This window comes from Stegastes partitus, unplaced genomic scaffold (assembly GCF_000690725.1).
Source record: "Stegastes partitus isolate 25-593 unplaced genomic scaffold, Stegastes_partitus-1.0.2 Scaffold161, whole genome shotgun sequence".
NCBI classification, from domain to species: domain Eukaryota; kingdom Metazoa; phylum Chordata; class Actinopteri; family Pomacentridae; genus Stegastes; species Stegastes partitus.
Window position 1 is genome coordinate 564,909 of NW_007577892.1, and position 26,249 is coordinate 591,157.

General features: G+C 40.5%; 1 protein-coding gene across 1 annotated transcript in view; it reads left to right on the forward strand.

Moving 5' to 3' along the window:
- The first annotated feature begins 202 nt into the window (after positions 1 to 202).
- The window catches only part of kcnk10a (potassium channel, subfamily K, member 10a), a 111,289-nt gene continuing 85,242 nt past the window's right edge, over positions 203 to 26,249 (forward strand). Inside the window, exon 1 of the mRNA XM_008279513.1 lies at positions 203 to 562. Within this exon, the coding sequence (XP_008277735.1) occupies positions 224 to 562 (339 nt within the window). The 5' untranslated portion in view covers positions 203 to 223. The remainder of the gene's footprint in view (positions 563 to 26,249) is intronic.

The window sequence follows — 26,249 nt, forward strand, 5'->3', positions numbered from 1 at the left end:
ACTTCTGGTTTTTGCCTGTATATATATTATGCCATAAATTCCTTGAGCACATTATTTCTTTCTCTACAACTACAACTGTTCACCTGTTACATATCAGAGCGATCATCAGTATCCCTAAACATCACTTTGTCATGAAGATACTACAGCACACTGTTCTCTTTTTTTTTCTGTTTCAGTGGCAGTCCAGACCAACCTGGTTCCCCCGAAGAAGGTGCAGCCAGGTATGCTTCAGTCCAGCTTAGTGCATGCCAGTGTGGCCACGATGCAGAATCCAATGGGCTGTGTTCTGCCACGGCTCTCCGTCTCCTCCCGTCCCACCACCATGGTGGCCAACATGGAGGCGGTGGCTGATGGCTCAGCCCCTTTCACCATGATGAAGTTGAAGACTGTACTAGCGGTGTTTGTGGTGGTGGTGGCGTACCTTGTGGCAGGGGGCTTGGTGTTCCGGGCACTGGAGCAACCCTTTGAAAATAACCAAAAGATCACAATAACAGCAGAGAAAGCAGCCTTCCTGCAAAAACACCCATGTGTGTCCTACGATGAGCTGGAGGCTATAATCAAGGTAAGAGTTGCTGCTAGTCGATCGACCAGCCTTTCCTCAGCCCTCAATGTGATCCCCAGTGGAGGCCTTTTGAAACTTTAGATTTCCATCGATCTGATACCATTCAAGCTCTACACATATTCCACACTCCACTCCAGAACTGGATGCAAACCACACCGAGTTGTCTAGTACAAACAATAGTGTGGATGTCTCCCTAACGTCTCACATACATTCTTGAAACTTGTGTCAAAGTTGTGTTCATCTGAAAAAAAAATTATATATATTAATGCTTTTGTACAAAACATTGCTGAATCTTTAATGTTTAGTTGATTAAGTCAGTTTGTTTAGATCTTGGTCTTTTGGTTGAACAAAGAATAACTATTTGTAGTCAAGATGTCACTCTGTGGGGCCCCCCAATAGCTCACCTGGTAGAGCGGGCGGCCCATAAATAGGGGCTGTAGTTCCGCGATGCAGCGGTCGTGAGTTCGAATCCCGCTCACGACCCTTTGCTGCAGGTCTGTCCCCATTCTTCTCCCCCCTTTCCTGTCTCCCTCTACTGCACTAAATAAAGGCAAAAGCCAAAAAAATATATATATAAAAAAAAAAAAAAAGATGTCACTCTGTGATGGAATCTGTGAGAGCGGTTAGAACATTATCAACAATAATAGACAAAACAGAAGAAAAACAGAACAGTAAAATTAAAATACTTCCAAATCAGTCTGGCTACTACTCCCGCTCAAAAGCATAGGCTTCCATTTTTGCATATAAATTTTCAGTCTTCAAAGCGCAAAATTCCCTACTAGTGTTACTATTCTTTCACTACAACCACAGAAACACTGAGACAACGAGAGGGAATTCCCTGAAGACTTTAGTTCTTCGAAATATCTACTTAGATTTTTAGCAGTGGAATTTATATTTGCAGAAAACAAAGATGAGATTTTGCCCCATCACTGAACAAATGATGGGAGTGTATTAAAGGATCTTTACAGGAAGGAACCACACTGGTGTTAGTGTTTTCTTTGACTGATATTGACTTGGGTGTTTTTTATGTTGGCTCTGTTTTTAGTATACATTGCCAGGATGTGACATTCAGGATGTGAGCAATGCCAGATCTTCTCTTCCTCTTGTCCTATGATGCTGCAAACAAACCTGAGCACTGTGATCCTTGCTTTTACACTGAACTGCCCTGATCAGCTTTCTTGTTTTTTTGTTTTAATGCATACTTAACAAGGTCGTGGCACAAACCATTTATTGCACCAGACAGCTCCTGTCCTGAAGCTATCTGTAGGCCCTTTAGGAGAGGCCTCCAGTGGTGCACTGAGTAAAACATCATTACAGTCTGAAAGTAAGAAAGTCAGCTCTAGCCTCCAACCAGAGGTAATCAGTGTAGTCACATACACTTACACCAAGGAAGTGGCCCTTCGTAGCAAATGTTGATACATGTAGATTTGGCAGGAAAAACTGTTAGAGGGAGAAGAAAAATATTGCGCCCTCCTTCTAATAGTAGTACTAGTATTAGAAGAGAGTGCATTAGAACAGGGGTTCTCAACTGGTGTCACCCTGGGACCCACATTTTCCCATGGTCATTGAGTCGTGACCCAATTTTTTGAAGAATTCAATATAGTTTCCTGTGCAACGTGTATTTCAGAGCATATAACCATGCATAGTAACTGGACCATGACAACTGCATGTACAATACTGCACAAAATAAAAAAGGGCACAAAACAACATATTTTCACTCCATTTTAAGCAAATTAATAAGAAACTAAGCAGGACCATGACAACTGCATGTACAAAAGTGAATAAAATAAATATCAAAACTACTCGAAAATAAAGTTTTGGCCTAATCAGGTCATTTGTTGAAGTTAATGAGACAGTTGGGCATGTGCTCTACTCTTGATTAAACTGTCAGTCTGGGGTGACAGTAGACAGAGCTGCTCTCAGATCATGGTCAGTGTCCAACCTGCTTCTCTTCTGTGACCTGAGCTGGACCAAGGTAGAGAAGCCACTGTCACACAAACAGGTTGAGTTGAATGGTAAGATTGTTTTAACTGCAAGAGTGGCGAGGGATGGATACTCAGCCATCACATCGCTGCACCAGAAGTGGGAAAGGCTTCCCTCCCCACATTTGTTTCTGAGCGTCTGATCACATGACAGCTCCACCAGCTGATGCTCTCGTGCAGCCACATTTCGTTGGCAAACAGTTCTGCATACAGGGAGTTAGTCTCAGAGAGGAATGTGGCGATTTCTGATTTAAGTTTGTAAGAGCATGACAACACCTTGCCCCTTGATAGCCAGCGGAGTTCTGGAAGTGGTGGGACGCAAAGGCAGATTTTGGCTACTAAGACCAGTTTTGGTGTTTAAGTTAGCATTGACAGCACCGTTTCCACGGCGGCGGGGGGGCTAATTATTCAGATGGGGACGTACGGGTGCTGAGCTTTCGGTCAATTAAATAGCATGCCTGAGGTCCGTTTCACAAAACAAGTTTAGTGAAAACTCTGAGTCTGTTAACCCTGAAATGAGGGAAACTCTGAGTTTTCCAGTAACTCAAACCAGAGAAAGAGGGTTAACTTTAGCCTGTTTCGCAGAGAGCAGTAACTTAACACCTCGGTCAGTTACCGTAGTAACAGACTCTATGAACCTAACCTGGTCGGACAGGGTTTTCTCAATGAACCTTGAGTTTCTCTGTCTCCGCCCTCCTTCACCCACACACGTTATTTGATTTCCTCATTCATTCAGTCAGTCAGCAGGTGAGTTTTGGTGTAGCCTAGTTCTGCTGTCTGTCAAAAATCATTTTAAAAAAATCAGTCAGTAGGCTATATTAGAAGTCCATTAGGCACAGTAGGTGGCAACTTTTTCCACTAACATGGAATGTCCTTTTGATAACGATCCGTGAATGAAGGTGCAGCATTACTGCGCAGAGAATTAAATACTGGTCGGGAGATGGTTATCAGACCGCGCATAGATGTTCTAGCATTTCCCAACAATTGTCTTTTTGAGCGGTCCCGTTTCACATCACAGTCCATCATCTACATACAACCTAATCTGTCCTTACATGTGCAACACAGATATTGTGTGTAGCGCTGTGTTTCTTTGCAAATGGAAGTTTTTTTGTACAATGTCAGAGATGCAATATTATTATTATTATTATTATTATTTTTATTATTATTATTATTGGTCAGGGCCAATTTTATTGGCCCTGACTAATTTGGTGCCCTTGGCAAGATTGTAGTTGCCGCCTCCAAGCATCCCAGTGAATTTCACTTATAATTTTCATACAGTAAACAATGCTGGTATCGTCCAAAATAAGCTAGCAAGTTAGCATTGCTCTGACAACAGTAACTATCCATTAACCTAACAGGGTTCTCACCAGAAATGTTTGACAGTGTACCGGGGGGGGTATATAAGCGACACTCCCTGGCTAACTGCCAAGTATTCAGACAAATATTTAACCACAAGTGCCGATGCAGTTTTTTCTACCGTGGTCTGCTATTCGTTAGCGAAGACGGTCCGCTAACGTCTTCACTGCTAACGTTAGCAGCTAAGACGCTAACATACCGTCTTTGCTGCTAACGGCAGAGAAACTGCAACGGCGCTTCTTTATAAATGTTTGCCTGAATACATGTCAGTTAGCTGGGTAAAATCAACGTGGAGAAATCATCATTTTCCCACTACATACCCTCGAAAACAAAGTATTGGCCCAATTTGTGTAATTTTTTCAGGCAGCAGCGTAACGGGCCGTTTCTCTGTTATAACAACGGCGACAACCCTGCTTCATCTAATGAATTCCATCGCAATGACGTTACCGGACCTGTGTCTTTTTCCTTTTCTTCTTTCTCTTCTTTCCTTCCCTGAGCGCCACACTATTTTGCATGTAATAAAGAGAAAACATCTTCATAATATATAAACCAATCTGAAATCTGCGGCCAAATACTGCCTGTGCATTCTGGCCACTTCCCCTCCTCCGCTTGTGGCACCCCCCGTGAATGTCGGCACCCTTAGCATTTGCCTATACTGCCTATGCCTCGGGACAGCTCTAGATGCAGAGCACTTGAGTCAGGCAGGGCGGTCAGAAAAGTGTGCCTCACCCTGAAACGGCTTTTACCCATCTTTGTCGTTTTCCCTGGACATACACCTGTTAGAGCCATCAAGGAGGAGTTCCACAGGATGGCTGGTAAACGATATAGAGATCTGGTAAATTAATTTTAAATTACATTCTCTTAGTGACATTGTGCTGCAACCTGAAACTTGAACAATGTTTTTATATTTCATCTTAAGCTGCTGCCAAGTGCGCTTCTCCCCCACGGGATTGCACCTAAATGAAATAAATTTATAGGCTACCATTCAAGCAGCTTTCCCCTGTAATATTATTGTGATTGCAAAGGACAACATTTAAACTCATGCACTAACCCGAGCAGCAATGTTCTCCCACGTCCCCTCTTTTTTGCAGCTGCAGCGGTGTTGCACTTCTTTTTAAAAATGTGTTCAAACTCGCTGTATGAACGCATCAAGATTTCTAGTGCTAGTGGGGCGACTCGTCGAATTAGGGGCTCCATTGATGCTGGCTTTTTATAGTTGTGGTGCACGCGCTTAACTCCAGGTGAAACTATTCTGAGTTGTTTGAACTGACTCAAATCCGCTGTTCTGGAACCAGAGTTCAGGATTACACTCAGAGTTTGGTGAACCCGCTTTGTGAAACGGACCCCAGAGCTAATCGAAAACCCCCAAAACAACTTCAGGGAAAAACATGCCCAAGTTATCACTTTGGACATTTGCAACGTGGTAAGCAACAGAACGAGAGTTTATCTCAAGTGCTGCATGAATTAAAAAAATTTTAGTAATACCAGTGCAAATATATATGAAGATTGCAAATTAATAAACATAAATTAAGTAGAAAAATAACAAACTAAGCAGCCTGGAGCACAATACCTGCAACCAAGCTTAAGCCATAAATTGCAATAGTTTAGGCTCATCACAAACAGAATATTGAACAATAGCAAAACAGTGAAGTCACTGGGGCGCAGGGGGTGTCTGAACCAAGCTGTAAGGAACATTATCAGAACATTGTGACTTTAATGGACTCATTAAGCCAGCAATGTTATGCATCTTGTGTCTGAAAAGGGCACATGCAAGGTTTTGTTTTGTAAATTCCTGCAGTGCAAACATGCTGCAACATATACAGTATAACTGCCATCAGATTTATGTGAAAATGCGCATGTGTGAAAAGAGGGTGGCATTAAGCAAACACTGGGGCTTTTCACAGCCAAATGCTTACAGCCACTTGTAAAGCAGCATTCTAGCACCTAGTTGTTAAGCCTGGATGGTTAATGACTGCAGCTGAACCTGTAAAGCTGCTGTTGATCAATGCCAGCTTTGTTTCACTGCCTGACACATAAGGGAAACACAAACTCAGAACTGCATAATAAACCCGCGCAACTCTGGAGCTAGCAGCAACTCACACATGCCACAATCAGTAGTGAGTATTGTGAAGTTTTCATTTTCTCACATGGGGAAGGGAAAGGGATTTTGTTACTCTTTATGGTTGGTGGCACTGACATGTTGGGAGTCAGGTGTGAATAAATGTAGAGTAGTTGTTAAAAAAAAAAGAAGAAGAAGAAGAAGAACTTTGTAACGAACTGACACCATATGCGTAGAAATAAATATTAGTTTTGGGATTCTGTAATAATGTTATACTGTTGCTACTTATTAATTAATTTAACTTACACTCACAAAAATGTGGCCTGACTTCTACATCTGTGTAGTGTCTTTAGATGTGATGGTGGTCCTGTTGCTGTGTGTTTGCGCAAGAAGACCTGAAAGGTGAGAATAAAAAGGAGGTACAGGATGAAGTCACTGTAAAACAGTTCATGCTTAACAGAACAACCACTTTAAAACACAACCAATACAAATAGAATCAAGAGGACAAGCAATGTCTGGTTGAGATTGCTTTCATAGAATATGCAAACCAAGAATGTGCAAACCTCAGGGAAAATGTTGAATTGTTGAAATTTTACACACAAGTAGATGAAAATATAGTCATGGAAAAAAATTTTAGCCACCCTTGTTTTCTTCAATTTCTTGTTCATTTTAATGCCTGGTACCACTAAAGGTATATTACCTGAAGAATACAATGAACACAACAAAAAATGCAGCTGATTACATAATACTTTATGTCATATTTGATATGCATAAGCTTAATTGTATTCCCAGAGGCCATTTCATGTCATGAGCAGCACTGCACATGCAAAGGCCTAGAGTGGTTTCCTGCTTACATTCAAGCCATAGCACAACTCAGAAGTTATCAGCTCTCTCATAATGCCTAAAACAAAAGAATTATGTGAAGCCACAAAGGCAGCCATCTTGGCACTGCTGGAAATTGGCATGAGTGAGAGACAGGTAGCGAAAAAAAATGAAGATCTCCCAGACAGCCGTTCATTACACCAAGAAAAAACAAGGCGAACATGGTACTACCAAATTGCTAGCTGGTCATGGCAGGAAACATCTTTCTACCCCACGAGATGACCGTGCAGTCATCCGTTACTGTGTCAGGAATCGTCGTCAGACCTCCAAGGACCTTAAACATGAGTGGACACTGTGGAGAAATGTGACTTGTTTGGCAAGGACAGTTCAAAATTAACTTCTTGAAGCTGATCTGAAGTCATACAGAGCACGGAAGAAGCCCTTCATCAACGAAAGGCAGAGGAAAGCCCTTTGCTGGAGATCACAGGATTGGACTGTTGATGATTGGGCTAAGGTCCTCTTCAGTGAGAATGCAATTTTCTGTTGATGCCCACTCCAGCCAACTTACTGGTTAAGAGGAAGCCTGGAGAAGCCTACAAACCAGACTGTCTTGCCCCAACAGTAAAACATGGGGGTGGATCAGTGACGATCTGGGGTTGTTTCAGTATGGGGGGAACAGGGCAAGTGCAATTGTGTGACAGGCGAATGAACCAGGTCATATACAGGGCTACTCTTGAAAACACTCTTCTTCCATCAGCTGGAAAACTCTTTCCTGCCTTGAATGACTGGATTTTCCAACAAGACAATGCCCCTTGCCATATGGCAAGATCCGTTTAAGCCTGGATGGAGAATCAGAACATTCCAACCATGCCTTGGCCTGCTCAGTCACTGGATCAAAATCCAATTGAAAACCTGTGGAAAATCATCAACGGCAAAATGGAGTCACACACAAGCTCAAAAACAAAGCAAATATGTTTGAATTTGTGCAACAGGAATGGGCTGTCACAGCATGAAAGCAGAACAATTTCAGACACTGGTGGAGAGCATGCCAAGACACATGGCTCCAGTCATCAAAAACAATGGTTATGCAATCAAGTACAAACTCCTGTGTGTATTATGTGACTAAAACAGACAAAAAAGAAAACATGGAATGCCTAAAAACACTGTTTTGAGCAGTACAGTGTCATAGCTGTTGATGTAAGAACTTTCATGATTTTGGTTATTGTCAAGAAAACCATGGAAAATGGCTAGATATCAGCTCTTAAATTATACTCTATATGTCTTCGCATTAGACAGGTGAGTTGTCCCATGTGGCAGTTTAGTTTCCAGTTATTGGGACTGTTTTCTCTTTATTACATGCAATGTATTACATACACTGAGCAGCATCCAGCCGTATGATCCACAAGTGTCTCCAAAGAGAGAGATTTGTATGTATTTATGCATGAAACAACAGCAGTAACTTCAGTAATTAGTTCAATTATTAATTGTCCCTAACATGGAAAAAGGATCAATCAGGTTCTAACAGCAAGTCACACAGTGTATTTTTCTTCACATCAGTCAGATGATTATTCACAGAGTCACAGGTTATCAGATGCAGCTAAATATTGTGTTACATCTTGGCTGTGCTTAAGTTTACTCCTGGGCTTTCAATTTCACTGTTTAAGAGCATAATGCCTTTGACGACTGGGCGAGGCATGGATGCCTCGGGTTCTCTCCTTTTCCCTTTCTCTCTGTGAAGCTGCTTGTCTAATCTTGATCATCAGGGCAATCAATCCGTCTCGGTCGGTGGGTAAATCAAGGGGACCTAACTGATGCTTGCGGCTGGAGGACAAGGTATGCAGGAAGGCGTCAAACAGCGTACATTGATTCAAGTCACTCTCTGAAACCAAAATCTGGAATTCAATGGCATATTCCAGGTCTTGCTGCCTGTCCTGCTGGAGCATCACCAGGGCCTTAGTGACTTTACTGCCAGGGGTAACAAACTGAAAGATCTGTGTTCGCGTCTGGGTAAATAGGGTAAGGGAGCCGCGTACCCGAGACTTGTGACTCCATTCTGCTGTCACCAATGCTTCGGTTCGACTGGAGAGGTCAGAGATGGTGTAGGCTATTTTTACTTGGTTGATTTGGTAAACAGAGGCCTTAAGCTCTAGTGGAGTGGTGAGGAATGACCTCCAGTCTCCCGAATCCCCAGAGAATTTCTCTGGGCTAGTGAGGCAAGTAGCTAGCATGGCGTGAGTAGTAACAGGCAGGCTTACAGAGGTGGAGAAGGGTTGGAGAGGAGGCAAATGCTGACAGTCACCAACAACAGAGAAGAGACTCTTATGTCGCTCTTCCATGCTCCAAAGCTCTTGGCACATGGCAGCAAGCTGTTCATCCTGGAAGTACACATGCTGTCCCTAGGTTCTCAAGGCAGCTTGAACAGGATCTGAGTTGGCTGAGTCCATCTTTGGCCAGTCCGTACTATCACAAAAGTACAGGTGTAGGACTCCAGGATGCATGACTCGTTGCTCGAGTAAAAGTAAAAACAATTGAAGCATAATCAGGCAGAGGTATCCAAGATGTACTAGCAAACTCAGTGGTCAAAACAGACAGGGTCATGCACACACGACACACTATTTGTAACAGATGGCAGGATTCCAGTAGCTGATTGGCTGGCAATCTTGCTTAGTTAGAGTTATCATTGGCATAAGAGAGCATCTAATGGATCTTTGTCCATGACAGTCAACAATGGAATAGCGTAAGTCAGTGATTCACACTATTTATTCATAGTAGCCACACCGTCATCGCACAGCTATTTCCTTCTTCTTCCTCTGTGTTTCTGCATTGTATCCCCTCTCCATCTTGTCTCTTGTTTGTCCCCTTTTCATCCCTTGATTCCCTCCATATTTCATGATTTTGGCCACGTACAAAAAAAAAATCTGTCTAAAGTTTTATTAGCAGGTTTATTTTAACTGTAAGAGACAGAATACCACCAAAAAAAATCCTGAAAACATATTGTCTGACAGTTCTAAATTAATTTCCAGTTGATCAAGAATTTGATCCCCCAGCAAAACATGACTTATTACTTGAAGTAACCCTTGTTCACAACAACAGATTGTAGCGACCCCTGTCAAAACGATGTCTCTGCCCACATTCATTTACGTTTGCCTCCAATACCACCCACAGTCATTCAATAATCCAATCCCCATTTTCCCCATAGCCCGCACAGTTTAAAAAAACAAAAACAAAAAAAAAACAGGATGAAAATATATTAATTCACAACTCAGAGACTCCGGTGTGAGTCAGTGGAGCGAGAGCATGTCAACTTGCTGCAGCAATTTTCCAAGTGTGAGAAAACGTCCAACTCTTGAAGCCAGCTGGTAGCAGAAGGATCCTCTTCGTCAGGAGCGTCAGCAGCCGGAGTCAAAGAGGATTAAACATTTCCTTGGAGTTTCCCAGGATTTGCCAGCATCTACGGCACTAAGCCCAACGCTGTCTGACCGATGTCAATCCTGATGCTTTTTCTGACTGACTGTCTGACAGGTCCCTGGTATTGTAAGTATTGTTAAGAGTGCATCCACGATAGGACCAGGCGGGGGTGGCACAAGCTTTCTTATCAGTTATCCAAATTTGTAATCGGTTAGCGCAACAAAGAGCGGGCTCATGAGAAACAAGTTTACAGTGGGCAGCGAGCGATAAAGACAGAAGAGAAGGCACATGATTCCTACCGCAATCGTTCCATCTCCTGCTTTAGTGATGGCCACCGATAGATGCCAGGACTTCCCCTTCTTTCCAAACCAGTCGTGCTGCGTTTCCCAAAAACTGGTTGGAATGAATTTCATGGCCCAGTCCAGTATGAGCAGCATGTGCAATGGTTTCAGGTTATCAATAATTGTACTCTTGGCCTCGTCCTGGTGAACTGAACAGAGAACGTGTGACTTCCAATCCTCTATGCTCGACGCAGCGCAGCTTGAATCAGGCTGTAACTCCTCCCGTTTATCAGGACTGAAAGTGGAATATTTTACAGCCAAATGCTTTTCTCCTTTTTAGGTATATTAAGCAACCAAAATTGAGTCATAAGCAAATCAATTTATTTTCAGTAGAGCAAAGTCTTTTTGATAAAGTTGTCTGCATCAAGATGCGATGTCAGGCGTGCAAGTTTCAAGCAAATGTATTATTCCGTTATTAGACGAACAAAAGCCATGTTTTTTATTATAAAATCATTCTCACATTCAAATACAGACAAAGTAAGCATTTTGATAGTGTTCTATGACTCCTGGTTTGACTTAGCGAAGAGTGAGTCCCATTACATAGTTCACTTATACAATAACAGAGGTCATTTTTAAGCTGCCGATTCTTATTTGTATGGCTAAGGTAAAACAAAAGCTTTCAAAATGGTTCTATTTCATTGAAGTTTATGGTGTGCAACCATTTTGCAGCATTTTCTGTCTGTTGCGATGCCATTATTACCGAATTGGTAGGTTATAATGAAAAAAAAATGTACGCGGGTACCTTGTGGTGGGCAAAGTATTTGTTTTTATTTAAGCAATTAAATATAATTGGTTCTATTTCATTAAAGTGTATGGTGTGTAACCATTTTGTGGCATTTTCTGTCTGTTGCTGTGCCATAATTACAGAATCAATGCGTTATAATGAAAAAAACCTGCGGTGGGAGACAAGTTTGCAGTCCTCCTGTAAAGTAATTTAGTGAGTGCCCAAAGATTTTTTTGCAGATAATGTTGTTATGAAGTCCCACCTTTTAGACGGTATGCTCAGCTTTTTGAAGCATGCTCGGGCACCGGAGATATTTTGGCCTAAACTTTGGGTATTTTAACAGTTTTCACTGTTGGGTGAGAGAGGCGGTCTTGGCTGACATGATTTGTGTGATGGAACTCGTCGTAGGAGAACGAAATGTTGACAAGAGATTGTTCTTGGGTAGGATAACATTCACTGAAAATATGAAAAGATTTGGTTGAATTCTTACAGCAGTAGAGCTTTATACTTCTGACCATTTTTTTAGGAGACTTTTGGTCATTTTTGCAAAAAAAAAAGGAATGGTGGTGAAATCCCCCCAGTTTGACCAAATTTCCTTAAACTTAGACTGAAGTAGTTTTGGGTGGACCCCTTTAAACTGGCAAAGTTTCATTGAAATCGGTGAGATGGCTTGTGCCACCACCTCCTGGTCCTATCGTGGATGCACTCACACATTTTTAGCATCAACATAGCATTGTCTTTTTTAACATAGCATCATCATCTGCAGCAGTCATCATTTTTTGAATGGCAGCTTTACATAAAGTCGGATCTTATAGGCTTCATATATTCTGTCCATTTTGACTAAGTTCTATAAAATCAGTCAATTTGCAGTTGTAGTAGAAAAGACACTTTTCCATTTTGTAGATTTCTTGTATATTGCTGATCCAGTCCTCATTTCTTGGTTGCTCAGGCTTGAGGCATCTTCAGGTGATGGCCTTTTTACTTGCTGCTAAAAGAATGTAAAGTAGTTTCTTGTCTCCATTGCTTAGGCCATCCAGTACTATGTTACCAAGATACAGTTTCAAATGAAAGGGGGGAAAACAATTGAGAATACATTTTGTACATGCTGATGGATCCCAACGCAATATTCTTGAATAATTTGACAGTTCCAAAAACATGGAAATGGTTAGCTCCTTCAATGCCACACCTCCAACAGGCATCTCCAGTTCCCCAGTATCTTTTTTTGGCTGGTGTAATGAAAAAACGCATAACATTTTTCCAACAGAATTCACGCCAGATATTCGAACCACTCGAGACCTACTGGATTTCACAAATGTGTTCCCAGTTCTCCTCAATTATTGTAAAACTCCCTTGTCTTTCCCATTTTTCTTTCACATATGTGTTTTCCCCCTAACCCCGCAGCATGTTGTTGTACAATTTAGAAATCATTTTGGAGGGGAACACTGATTTTGTTCATGACATAAATGCTTGAATACGCCCTTGATCAGATGATAGTATTCTAATGTTCCGGTTGAAATAGTGCCTGACCTGCAGGAATCTGAAAAAATACTCAGAGCCCAACCCATGCTGTTGTTTCAGACTAGCAAATGTTTGGAAGGCCCCCTTGTGGATGAACGAATCCTTTAGAAATCCATGGTTTGAATCAATCATCATATGTGTTAGGAGTGAATTTTGAGTCATATGCACACCATTGTAGAATTTTAGATTCCTCCTTCAAACCACATAGTTTAATTATTTCATTCCAGGTTGTTATTGTTGTATAAGATATGCACTCAGTTGAGAAGCTGATTTTAGATTGCAATTTTGTGTCTGCTATGAAAGCTTCAAACTTCAAAGTTTATTATTTGTCCCCGAGGGGCGATTTTTTATGCAGCAGCTTGCACAAGCGTTCACAATAAACAACAATAAAACATTAAAAAACACATGTTAAATTAAAGGAAATATTGTTGGGTTTTTTTTGTTTTTCTATTTTTTAAAAGGAGAATACACAATAAAAACATTTAAAAATTACAACATTTAAAAATTACACAAAACATAAAACAGACAGGGACATTAGCGGCAATCTTGGTCATTCATTCAATCAGGTGTATTCCAGTGCAAACAGTCAGCAGCAGCAAGGCAGAAGAAATCAAGTAAACAGGTTAAAGTGCAGCACAGTACATGATAGAGTACAGCAGCAAAAAACACAGTGCATTGCCTCCTCTGATGGAGGTAGGCACAAAAGAGAACTTGTACCTGTTTTTTGTGGCCTGGGGTACTGCCAGACGAAGGCCGGAGGGGAGCAACTTATACTCCTGACTGCGAGGATGAGCAGCATCCATAAGAATCAACTGAGCTTTCTTTTTAACTTGTGTAATAAAAATGTCTTCAAGACTATTAAAACATACCCCAGCTACTTTAGAGGCTACTTTTACTATCCTCCCGAGGGAGTTCTTGTCCTTGTTGCCAAGGTTGCCATACCAGCATACAACTGAAAACGAAATAATTGACTGGATGAAGGAACAGTAGCAGAGCTTTATCAGGGTCCTATCAACCTGAAACTTGGCGAGCTTTCTCAGACAGAATAATCACTGTTGACCTTTTCTAACAAGCATTTCACAATTCAAGTCAAACTTCAGTTTACTGTCAATTACAGTACCCAGATATTTATAATTAGGTACCAGTTCCACTGGCTCGCCATGGACCACACTGCACTGAGGTGCTGGGGGAGACTGTCTAAAATCAATGCAATTCTCTGTTGTTTTAAAAACATTGATTTGAAGGAAAGCTTTTTTGCACCATAACATAAAATCATCAAGAACCTGCCCATGTCCAACATCATGATCACCAAGGAGGCTGACGATTACCGAATCGTCAGCGTACTTGATGATAAATCTGTCATTGTGGTGGCTGACACAATCATTTTTGTATAAAATATATAAAAGGGCAGATAAAACAGCCTTGAGGTGGAGAAGGTCAGTTGGCTTGACAGTGCTCCGTTGACCCTGACTTATTGTGATCTATTGGTAAGAAAATGAAGGATCCAACCTGCCAGACATGCATTAACACCAAAGACATTAACAAGTTTCTCTACCAGGATGTGAGGCTGGATTGTGTTGAAAGCTGATGAGAAGTCAACAAAAAGCAGCCTGGCATGATTCTTACTACTTCCGAGTGCTTGTATACAAGGTTAAGTAAGGTAGCAGTAGCGTCCTGGACATCCCTCTTAGCTCTGTATGCAAATTGAAGAGGGTCAAGCAGGCACTCAGTTTTAGAGAGTAACTCTTCTTTGACTAGTTTTTCTAGTTGCTTCATAACCATAGAGGTTAAGGCCACTGGCCAAAAGTCATTCAGAGTGGAGGGGCAGCTTGTTTTAGCAACGGGCACCACTATGGACTTCTTCCATAAGACTGGCACTCTCTGCTGGACAAGAGACATACTAAAAATATCATAAAAAATTGGGCCAAGCTGGTCAGCACATGTTTTCAGTAAACGTCCACCAATGTAATCAGGTCCAGGACTTTTCTTTGGCCTGCACTGTTTAAAGCACCTTATTACATCACCCTCATCGTAGCCTCCAGGCACCCCTGCAGAGTGCGACAGGCGTCCTCATCCCAAACTTTCACTCTGTAGGTCTGCACTTTACTTCGCTTCAGCACAGTACGGTAGACAGGGATGAGGTGAATGCAGTTGTGGTCAGAGGAACTCAGAGGTGGGAGGGGGATGGATTTATATGCACCTTTAATATTGCCGTAACAGAGATCTAAGATTTTGTCACGTGTTGTGGGGCATGTGATGTACTGGTGAAAGTCTCTCAGCGTGTGTCTTAGTGTGAAGTCGTTCATGTCGCTCAGAATGATGTTAGGTGCGTCCGGAGAGGTGGACTGAAGTCTCTGGATGACCTGATAGATGAGCTCACAGGCGTTTTTTTCACTGGCCGTTGGATGGATATAAACAAGAGTCACAAATATCTGGGGAAATTCCCGAGGTAGATATGGAAGGCACAGTGAAACAGAGAGTAGTCCTAAGTCAGCAGTACACAATTTCTCCCGGACAGTGACAGATTTGCACCAGCGTTGGTTGATGTACAGACACACACCCCCACCTGTTGACTTGCCTGTTGCAGCCGCATCTCTGTCCAGTCGTATCGGTGCTCCAAAACCCACCGTCTCCAGATCCCTGTCTGCGTCCCTGTCAGACAGCCAGGTTTCAGTGAAAGCAAGGATGTAGGCATCCCTGAATTCATGGCTGTAGTTGGCTTGGGCTTGAAGTTTGTCCATTTTATTCCGAAGTTTTAAGTGGTATTCCTTTGATTGTTGTCTCTTCTATATCTTTCCATCCCGCTGTGTAAACCGGAGCACACATACGCACTAGGGGTCTCAACTGGGCAGCATAATGGTATTCTCGTAAACATGGGAGGATCACCCCTTTCCTTCTTTATTTGTAAAGTTTTAAATTTAATTCTGTGTTTTTTACCCAGAATTTTGTCCCATTCTACAAATTGTTTTTGAAGTATAGAAAATGGCAAACATTGGAATAAATATAACATAAGAATAAACATCCTTCCTCAAAAGGAAGGATGTTCATTCTAATAGACTCAGTCCGAGACAGATCTAAAAAGGGTGTGGTATGCCACCTCTCCGCATCAGATTTTGTTTTTGCATTCAGAGGTCCATAATTAACATCATACATCTTTGTGAAATCTCTATGTAAAAAAAACTCCTAGGTATTTAATGGATTCTGTGTCCCATTTCCATTCGTAGTGGTCTCTATTGTTTTGGGGAGGATCATAATTTAAGTTAGAACTTGAGTTTTGTTTACATTAATTTTGTAACCTGAAAAAGTGCCATAGTCTTCAAACATCTGTATAATTTTTGGTAAAGTCTGAGTAGGGTTCAGTATGGTTAGTAATAAATCGTCAGCAAACAAGGCCAGTTTCTGTTCTTTTCTTGCAATGGTTACCCCTTAGATAGCTTGTCTTGGCCTGATCCATTGGCCAAGTGGTTCAATGTATAAAGAAAAAATAAATAAATGCAGATAAATTACACCCTTGTCTCACTCCTCTTTCTAGTGCTATTGACTCAGTGAGAGCCCCATTAATCTTTATTCTAGCACTGGCTTGTGGTATAACCCTGCAATTATTTTGATTATAGATTTCTAAAAGCCAAATTTACTGAGCACTTTGAATAGGAAGGAACACCTCATCATGTCAAACGCCTTTTCTGCATCCAAACTCATCACCAAGGTCTCTTGTTTTTTCTGTAGAACATGTTGCATTACATGTAGCACTCTCCTTAGGCTGTCCTGGGTCTGTCTTTGTTTAATGAATCCAGTGTGATCCTTATGTATCAAAGGTGGTAAAATGATTTCCAGTCTCCTTGATATAATAGATGCAAACAGTTTGCAATCAATATTTAAGGCACTAATTGAGCAATAATTACTACATTCCAGTCTGTCCTTTCCTTCCTTTGGGATGATGGAAATTATTGCTTCATTCCATGAAGGAGGGACTGTCTTCTTTTGCGTCACCCAAGTGAACATCCTCAATAAGGCTGGGGTTAAGCAACTCTCCATTATTTTATACCATTCAGGGCTAAATCCATCTGTTCCTGCCATCTTTCCTTTTTTCAGTTTTTTAGTTGCCAGGTGGATTTCCTCTTTGGTTATTGGAGAAAGAAGACTATTATTTTGCTCATCTGTCAGTGTTGGTAGATTTAGCTGTGAGAAAAGCATCTATGTCTTGATTGTTATCCACATGGGCTTGAGAATAAAGCTTTAGGTAGTAATTTTGGAAGCACCGTTTAATTTTGTCATGTTCATTTTCAATTTTATTATTAAAAGGATTCTTACTTTTGTAAATGGTTCTCTCAGCCTGTTGTTTCCTAAGTTTATAAGAGAGAACTTTTAGAGATCTCCTGCCTGCTTCATAATACTGTTGTTTAGTTAATACTCCTTTTTTTTTTTTTTTGTACATCGATTGTATTAATGTCATCTATTCCTTTCTTCAATTGTATTATTTCAGATTTGATCTCATCTTCCATATTTTTAGAATGTTCCTGTTGAAGTTTGAGTAATTTCTCTTCTAAGCTGACCATTTTGAGAAGATTGGCTTTTTTTATGCAAAGAGATACTTATTTTTGTCACGGATTGATCACGGATCACGGATGGAAACACTCGGATGGAAACACTCGGATGGAAGGCTTGAAGTGACCATGTAGATCAGGGGTCTCAAACTCCGGTCCTCGAGGGCCGCAATCCTGCAAGTTTTAGATGTTTCCTTCTTCCAACACACCTGATTCAAATGATCAGCTATTCATCAAGCTCTGCAGAAGCCGGACAACGATCCTGATCATTTGAATCAGGTGTGTTGGAAGAAGGAAACATCTAAAACTTGCATAATTGCGGCCCTCGAGGACCGGAGTTCGAGACCCCTGATGTAGATAGAGACTCAGGCACAGACTGAACGGTGAGAAGTCCTCTTATACACAGAGTGATGACCCTAATGAATCGCAGATGTGTCGCCCACACACCTGCAGGGAATCAGTCACAGGAGGAGAGTTCCTCCAGGACACCCTCTGGTGGACACCTGGAGGAGAACATAAACAGAGAGCGAGGAAAAAAAAAAAAAAAAAAAACATTTCCTGACAATTTTCCCCTGAATTACTGCCTTAAATGCATCCCAAAATATTCCTGGGCTGACTTTGTCATTATCGTTGTATTCAAAATATTCCCTTATTGCCACTCTCAAGCGTTCTTAAGTTTTTGGATAGTTCAAAATGTTTGTGTTTAACCTCCAAGAGTGGATCTGTAATTCTTTGCGAGAAAGACTGCACATAAAAAGGATTATGGTCAGAAACTGTACAAAGCCCAATTTCACAATTTTGTATCCTGAACAAATAATTTTTGAACATAAATACATAATCCAAACGGGAGTAGACATTATGAACATGAGAAGAGTGAATATATTCCCTTTTAGTTGGATTAGTGTCTCTCCACATATCAAGGACACCTATATCCTCCATAAAATTTTTTCACTATATTTCTCGAGTCACCTTTTCCATTTGAAGAATCTAATTTTGCATTCAGAGTGATATTGAAATCTCCACCACATATTAAGGTTCCCTGACTTTTGGTTGTCATTGTTTCTAACATATGTGTATAAAAGGACCAGTTGCTGCCAGGGGAGACATACATGTCTAGTAAGGTTGTAAGAGTACCTTCAGTCCTACCCGTTGTCATTATATATATCTGCCTTCCTTGTCCCTATGTTCAGATAGATGTTCGTAATTTAGTGCCCCGGTTATCAGAGTTGCCACTCCTGTACGCCGTCCTGAAGTGCGAGAAGAATTTTTTAAAAAGCCCATTTTGTTAAATTTTAGTGTTCTACATCTGAAAGATGTGTTTCCTGCATCATAGCAATTTGTGAGTCTCTTGAGTTTAGAAAGGGCTTTCCGTCTTTTGACTGGTTTATGCAAACCAGTTACCAGTTTATGCAATTGTTACCAATTTTAGATGTTTACCTTGGCTTCTCAGTCCTCTCGTCAGTAGACTGTTCTGTCTGACTGCGTGGTTTCCAGTCTCTTTCTGTCATCTGCTTGCCAACAAGCTCTAGCTACCAAGACTCAGACGCATAGTTCCCCAGTCTCCAAATTGTCAGTCAACAGCCTTCCATGCCCCGGGTCCTACAACATTAAACAAGATGCGCTGTCCTGCCAGCATACCCCCAAGGGGTCTTCGACCAATGTAGACACCAGCTGACCCCCAACCTGCCAACCTTGTGGCAGCTGTTTTTCTGAGAATTAAGTCTCATCTCATTTCACTAATTTCAGACCCCATGTCACTATAAGCAAGAATGCACAGGTGCAAAGTGTGATTCTTTGGACAGGTTCAAGTCTCGTCTGCACCAATGACATAAAAGAGGCGACACACTGCTGGAATATGCAAACCATGTCGGAAGCAGGACTGACAAATGTTTCTATATAATATATATAACCCAGTCCGAACATACAGTGTTAAGCAAATTTATTAGACCACCTGTCTAACTTGTTAAACACTTTTTTGACCAGAAAAAAAAGTTTTCTGACTAAACTTGTCCTGTTTTAGGTCAGTTAGGATTACCAAAATTATTTTTATTTGCTAAATGGCAGAATAATGAGAGAGAGAATTTCTTAGAGATTTTTTTACTACAATTCTATCCAAAGCGACATACATCTGAGAGTAGATACAACATGAGCAAGGATCTAGTCAGGAGAAAACAACCTGGATAAGTGCCATTGAACAAGTTCAAGTGTGATAGAGTATTGATGCCAATTGCAGGCTGTGTGGGAGGTAACAGGAATTTTTCTTTCTTTCTTTCTTATTTTATAGTCTGTCAAATGCAAAGGTGTTCAGTTATTTCTTTCATCGAAGTCAGACATTTACTACATTAAGATTACCACGCCTTCAAACTACTTGGGAAAGCCCAGATGATGATGTCATGGCTTCTAAAGCTTTTGGCAACATTTGAGTTAATTGGAGGCACACCTGTAGGTGTATTTTAAGGCACACCTCAAATACACTGCTTCCTTTTGTGACAACATGGGAAAATGTAAGGAAATCAGCCAAGACACCAGGAAGAGAATTGTGGGTCTCCACTAGTCTGGTTCATTCTTGGGTACAATTTCCGGATGTCTGAAGTTTCCACGTTCATCTGTTGAAACAGTTATACGCAAGTACAAACACCATGGGAATGTCAAGCCATCATATTGCTCAAGAAGGAGACTGGTTCTGTGTCCAAGTGTTTTGTGCGAAATGTGCATGTCGATCTACATGGATATTAATGTCACCCGCTATAGTCACTTTATCTGTACTCAGCACTAAATCAGCAAAGAACTCTGAGAATTCAGATAGAAACTCATAGTAGGGGCCCGGTGGCTGATATATAACTAACAGAACTGGTTTTTGTGCTTTCCAATTCAAGTGAGTGAGACTAAGACTAAGGCTTTCAAACGAATTATAACTAAGTTTTGGTCTCTGGTTAATTAATAGGTTTGAGTGGAAGATTGCTGCCACCTCTCCCCCTCTGCCTGTACTTCTAGGTACATGAAAGCTAATATGACTGGGGGGAGTTGATTCATGTAGACTAACGTATTCTTCATGCTGCAGCCAGGTTTCAGTCAGACACATTAAGTCAATATGATGATCTGTTATCAGATCATTAACTAAAAGAGTCTTAGATGACAGAGATCTAATATTTAACAGTCCACATTTAATTGTCCTGTTTTTTGATTCTGATGGGAGTTGTATTAATTTGGAGAAGGTTGTTATGAACAGCCCTTCTATTAGTAAAGTTAGACTTATAAAGCCTGGGTGATCGGGGGGCAGACACAGTCTCTATAGGATATTGGGAGGGTGACAGCCATAGAGAAGCAGCAGAGAAGCGTGTTAGACTGCAATTCTGCTTCCTGGTCTCACCTCTGAACTGTCAGGGGTTTGGTTGTCTAATAAATTTATCCATATTCATAGACAAGAGAGTCGCACCATCCAAAGTGGGATGTATGCCGTCTCTCCTAATGAGACCAGGTTTTCCCCAGAAAGTTTTGCAATTGTCTATTAAGCCCACATTGTTTTCTGGGCACCACCTCGATAACCAGCGGTTGAATGATGACATGCGAATATACATGTCATCACTGATCAGATAGGGAAGGGGTCCAGAGAAAACTACGGAGTCCGACGTAGGTTTAGCAAATTTACACACCGACTCCCCGTTAATTTTAGTGACCTCTGATTGCCGTAACCGGGTGTCAGTACCGCCAACGTGAATTACAGTCTTACTGTATTTACGCTTATCCTTAGCCAGCAGTTTTAAATATGATTCAATGTCACCCGCTCTGGCCCCAGGAATGCAATTGACTATGGTCGCTGGTGTCTCTAGCTTCACATTTCTGATTATGGAGCTGCCAATTACCACAGTCCTGTCCTCAGCAGGTGTGTTGATGAGTGGGGAAAAACGGTTAGAAACGTGAACAGGGGGTGGGTGGTGCACCATGGGCTTCTGCTTAGGGCTATGCTTCCTACGGACCATCACCTAGCCAGTCGCAGTCAGAAAGGGCTATTTGGTTTGGAGAGAATTTTGTGGGTAATGTTGGCATGCTTTATAAAGGAATTTCTAGTGCTGTTTTACTGTACCCGAATGTCTCAAAAAATGTCCCTTAATTACGAGGGGTAAGACAAGGATGCCCCTTAAGTGCTTTTTTGTTTCTCATTGCTGCTTAGCTTTTGTTTTTACATATAGAGCACAATCACAATTTAAATGGACTAAGGATTTTCCAGCGAGAAATCAAAATTACGCAACTGGCGGACGACACTGTGTTATTTCTTAAAGATAAGGCTGAAGTGCCAAAGTCTCTCCAAAAAACCCAAGAATTTTCAGATGCATCTGGGCTTAGACTGAATATTACGAAGAGCGAGATATTATGTTTATATGAAACAAATGAAACGCCATACTGTAATGTTTCAATCAAAGAGTGTGTGAAATATCTGGGACTTTATATCACAAAAAATGCTGCTCAAAGGCAGTTGTTAAACCTTTCTCCCAAGATACAATTAACAAAATCCATTCTTAACTTGTGGTTGTAGAGAGACCTATCTACATATGGTCGGGTATTATTGATGAAAGCTGACGGTATTTCAAGATTTGTTTATCATTATGTATTGAAAGATCAATTTGTACAGATATTAATAAGGATCTGGTAAACTTTGTTTGAAAATACAAGCACCAATTTCTTTGAGGATTGGAATTCAATCAATTTTGCCGATTTAAATGACACATTTAAGATAAAATGATTTAAAAAGTATTTGGAAAAACCTACATCTTTATGGAATTTCATACCACACAACATATTTTTACAAATTGGAGGGTAACAATTCCTAATGAGCTGCAATTGGAATATTTCAAAATTACCTATCAAGATTTCAAAATTTCATCAGCAGTCACTATTGGCGTGGAGATCATGCTATGTGCACAACTTCTCTCCTCATAAAGAAATATTGTGGAACAATGAAAATATAACTGTTAAAAGGAACCAGAAAACTGGTTTAAAAAAAAAAAAAGTATTGTATTTGTCACGGATATGTATGATAGAAATGGAAACCTATATAATTATGAGTCTTTTATGACAGAGAAATCTTTTCCAATAAAATATGATGAATTTTCTGCTGTAATGAAAGCAACCCCTGATGGAATTCATGCTTTGATGAAGGCGTATTTATCATATCAGGTATTTACATATGCAATACCTGAGCTAAAGATAGCATCTTTCAACTTAACTAATGCAAAATGTACAAACAAAATAATAAGAAACACATTAACCAACCGTTCAAAATTAACACCAAGAGGAAAAATCTTTCTGGAATGCTCAAATACATCAAATCAATTGGAGCAAAGCTTGGTTCAGTCCATTTCTTTTTTGCATATCCAATAAAATAAGAGAAGTTCAGTTTAAAATATTACACAATATTTACCCATGCAATAGCATCATTTCCAAATTTGTGTAAATTGATCAGAAATACTCCTTCTGTAATTTAGAATTTGAGACGCTTCACCTTCTATTTTTTTCATGCAGTTATTTTTTGAAATTATGGAAAGACTTAGAAAAACGTATAAGAACAACTTTTGGATATAAAATCAATATTTTTGTTAAAGATGTCATTTTTTTACTTTGAAAATCAGATGCAATCCATAAACCATCTTATTAATGTACTTATTTTGTTAGGAAAGTTTTATATTCACAAAACAAAGTTTTCAAAAACGGTCCCCAAAATAAATATATTTTTAATTGAAATAAAATTATACATAGAAACATTAAGGAAAATGGAAAATAAAAAAAGTATTTGGACAGTAAAATATTATGATGAGCTATCCAGTATTGGTCATGAATAGATGTAAAATTGAGAATTCTTTAAAATAAAAGTGTAGCGGCACTCTGTTCCGTTCTTCTTTGTACCACGCTACGAAGCCAGTCTAGCAACTAATATTTGAAACGCGAGTGAGATGAGTTCTTCCTTGTAAATAGTTTAATAAAAAGAAAAAAGGATCAAAAATTACACATACTCACACGGTCAAAAAACTATGTTGCTTCCCACGTCTCTGGCTTCAATCTGAACAACAAGCCTCATCCACTACGTCACAGCGACGCAACATTATTTAATTGGAAGCACAAATCAAACTGCTCTCAACCTATCAGCAACAAGTCATGCATTTACTAAATGCATTCTTCCAAACCACAATGAAACTATCAGTTTTCAATATTACTATTCCAACCTTCAACTAAATTATTATCAAATATGAAATAATAATTTTGGCTCTAACAAAAAGGGACGTAAAATTGAAACATAGGTTAGGAGCTCAACAGCAAAGAACAAAAAATAAAAAGAATAAAATACAGAGAGAAACAAGGGAATTATAAGAATATTAAAGACATAATCAAATTATGAAATGTGTAATAAAATACAATAACGTAGGGTAAGTTGTATTCATGATGACATAAAATGTGTGTACTAAAAAAAAAAATAATATTAATAATAAATGAAAGAAGCTGGAATGTAAGATCTATTCCTGTATGTCCATTTGATAATTTTCTTTGTATTTTAGTTTGGTGTATGTACACTTACTGTTTGTTGTGTGCTTTTTTATGGTTGTTTTTTTCTGTAATTTGTTTTTGTTCATTTAAGCAAGAATGTTTATTTTGTATTTTGTATATTATGAATAAAAAAATGGGCTACAGAAATGCTCCTTCACAGCAACATGTGTAGGATTACACTTTGGTACACAAACATTGCTTATCCTCCCTCCTTCTTACCACTCTCCCTGCAATCTGTCAGCCTGTACAGTCCGAAAAGCGGCTATAGAGGTCCCAGAGTCCAGAACATATTTGTGCAGCAGTTTTGCGGCACCAGACCTAAAGGAAATCTGGACTGACAGCAGTGGCGGCTGGTTAATACAGGGCGCAAAGGCGCCACCCCACTACTAATGATCAGATAAAAAGTAGTTCTCAGGCGTAAAATTAAATTTGAAATAATTATAACAAAATAATAATAATATTAATAATAACGACCATAACGTCATTGTTTTGCTAAATTAACAATATTTGTATTATTAACAGATTTAATATTAGTCTTCACTGCGTGTTCACTAATTTTACACTTCCTGGATGCGGGGGCGCCGGCCACATACGTGTGTATGTAGCTCAAAAAAAAATTTCGTGATCATGTGACCTTGGCCCGAACTCTAATTGGCAGCTGCAGACTTTCTCACGGGGCGCAGCTCGGTGCGTCCCGGACCCTCCCACTTTTGCTGTAAGCAAATTAATTTTGTCTTTATTTGCTTTTGTCTTCTGTGGTTGGATGTCAAAACTGTCCTTAGACGTTCTTACGACTGTACTTTCTGACACGTCACACAGCCTTTACCCTCCTCTTCTACTAGATGACAGCTACTGTCGTGAAATACATTGGTCATGCTGTCAGTGGAGAAAAGACTGCTCCTAGAGAAGACTACATGTAGAATACATGTAACTCGGTTTAACCTCGGACAAATGTGACATAAGAACGCCCTAGTTTATTATTTTTAAAGTCATTTTTGGTCACACACCTGTCAGAGCACACCGCAGCCACCAAACAGCAGCTACTGCAGACTGCTATGTGGGGCGTTCAGGGAGCATCAGTAAATCGTACTGTCTGTCGATTAGAAAATGTTCAGCAAGTCATATGTTTTGCCTTTGACAAGGTGGGAGGTGCAACAAATGAGAAAGTGGGTCGTACTGGTGCTACCAGTGAAAAAATTAGTCTGGAGCCCTGAATAGTGTTTTTGTTTTTTTTCTTTTTTCTTCATTGTTTATGTTGTGTGTTTTGAGTTTGTACAGATCCTGTACATATTGATAAAAAGTTTGATGAATGGTATTGAAATTTAGTTATGGTAAGTCTTGATAATGTTAAATTAGATTATGATTACGGCTGCAGGGTGGCGCAGTTGGTAGCACTGTTGCCTCGCAGCAAGAAGGTTGCCGGTTCGCGTCCCGGTGGGGGCACTGGAATCTTTCTGCGTGGAGTTTGCATGTTCTCCCTGTGCAGCGTGGGTTCTCTCCGGGTTCTCCGGCTTCCTCCCACAGTCCAAAAACATGTTGAGGTTAATTGGTGATTCTAAATTGTCCATAGGTGTGACTGTGAGTGTGCTTGGTTGTCTGTCTCTAAGTGTGGCCCTGCGATGGACTGGCGACCTGTCCAGGGTGTCCCCTGCCTTCGCCCTAAGTCGGCTGGGATAGGCTCCAGCCCCCCCGCGACCCTAATGAGGATTAAGCGGTGTATAGAAAATGGATGGATGGATGGATTATGATTACAATATCCTCCAAAGGTAGACAATTTGCATTCCTGTAAATAGTTGTGCCTGATGGTACTCATATTCTAAATTCTGATTTTAAATAAAAGGTAATTTGCAGACTGTGGAGAGCTGAAACTGTGGCTTCCGCTGTACTGTCACTTTCATTCACAGCTTCTTTCAATAAAGCAATAGTATCAGTTCCTCCTCTCTGTTGTCTGTTTACTTTAATGATCTTTGCTATTATGTTACTGCCTAGAAGAGGACAGTTTAGACTATGTCGGCTGATTAGTATTGGCAGTTGATGTCAATATTTCACCATGTTGATAGTTAGCACTGTGGATTTGGAGCTCCACATCTGCCCAGCCATCGAAAGGGACATCTGTGCCATTAGCTACAGAGATTTTCAATGGTTAGTCAGCAAGGAGGGCTTCCAGCTGCTGAATTCAAACTCTGGGAATGGCCTTTTCCAGCCATGCTCTCCCTAACATTGTCACTTGGGCCCCAGAGACTGGCAGCATCTGGAGCGGGACTCCATTGATGGCACACAGGACTGTACATCTCTTCCCAAAAAGGTGTGTGACAGGCTTACTTAATGATGTTTGACACTGTGTATTTGGCTTTACAGATCTAGTGGGTGACCTTTGGTTGGGGCCACTCTGCTAT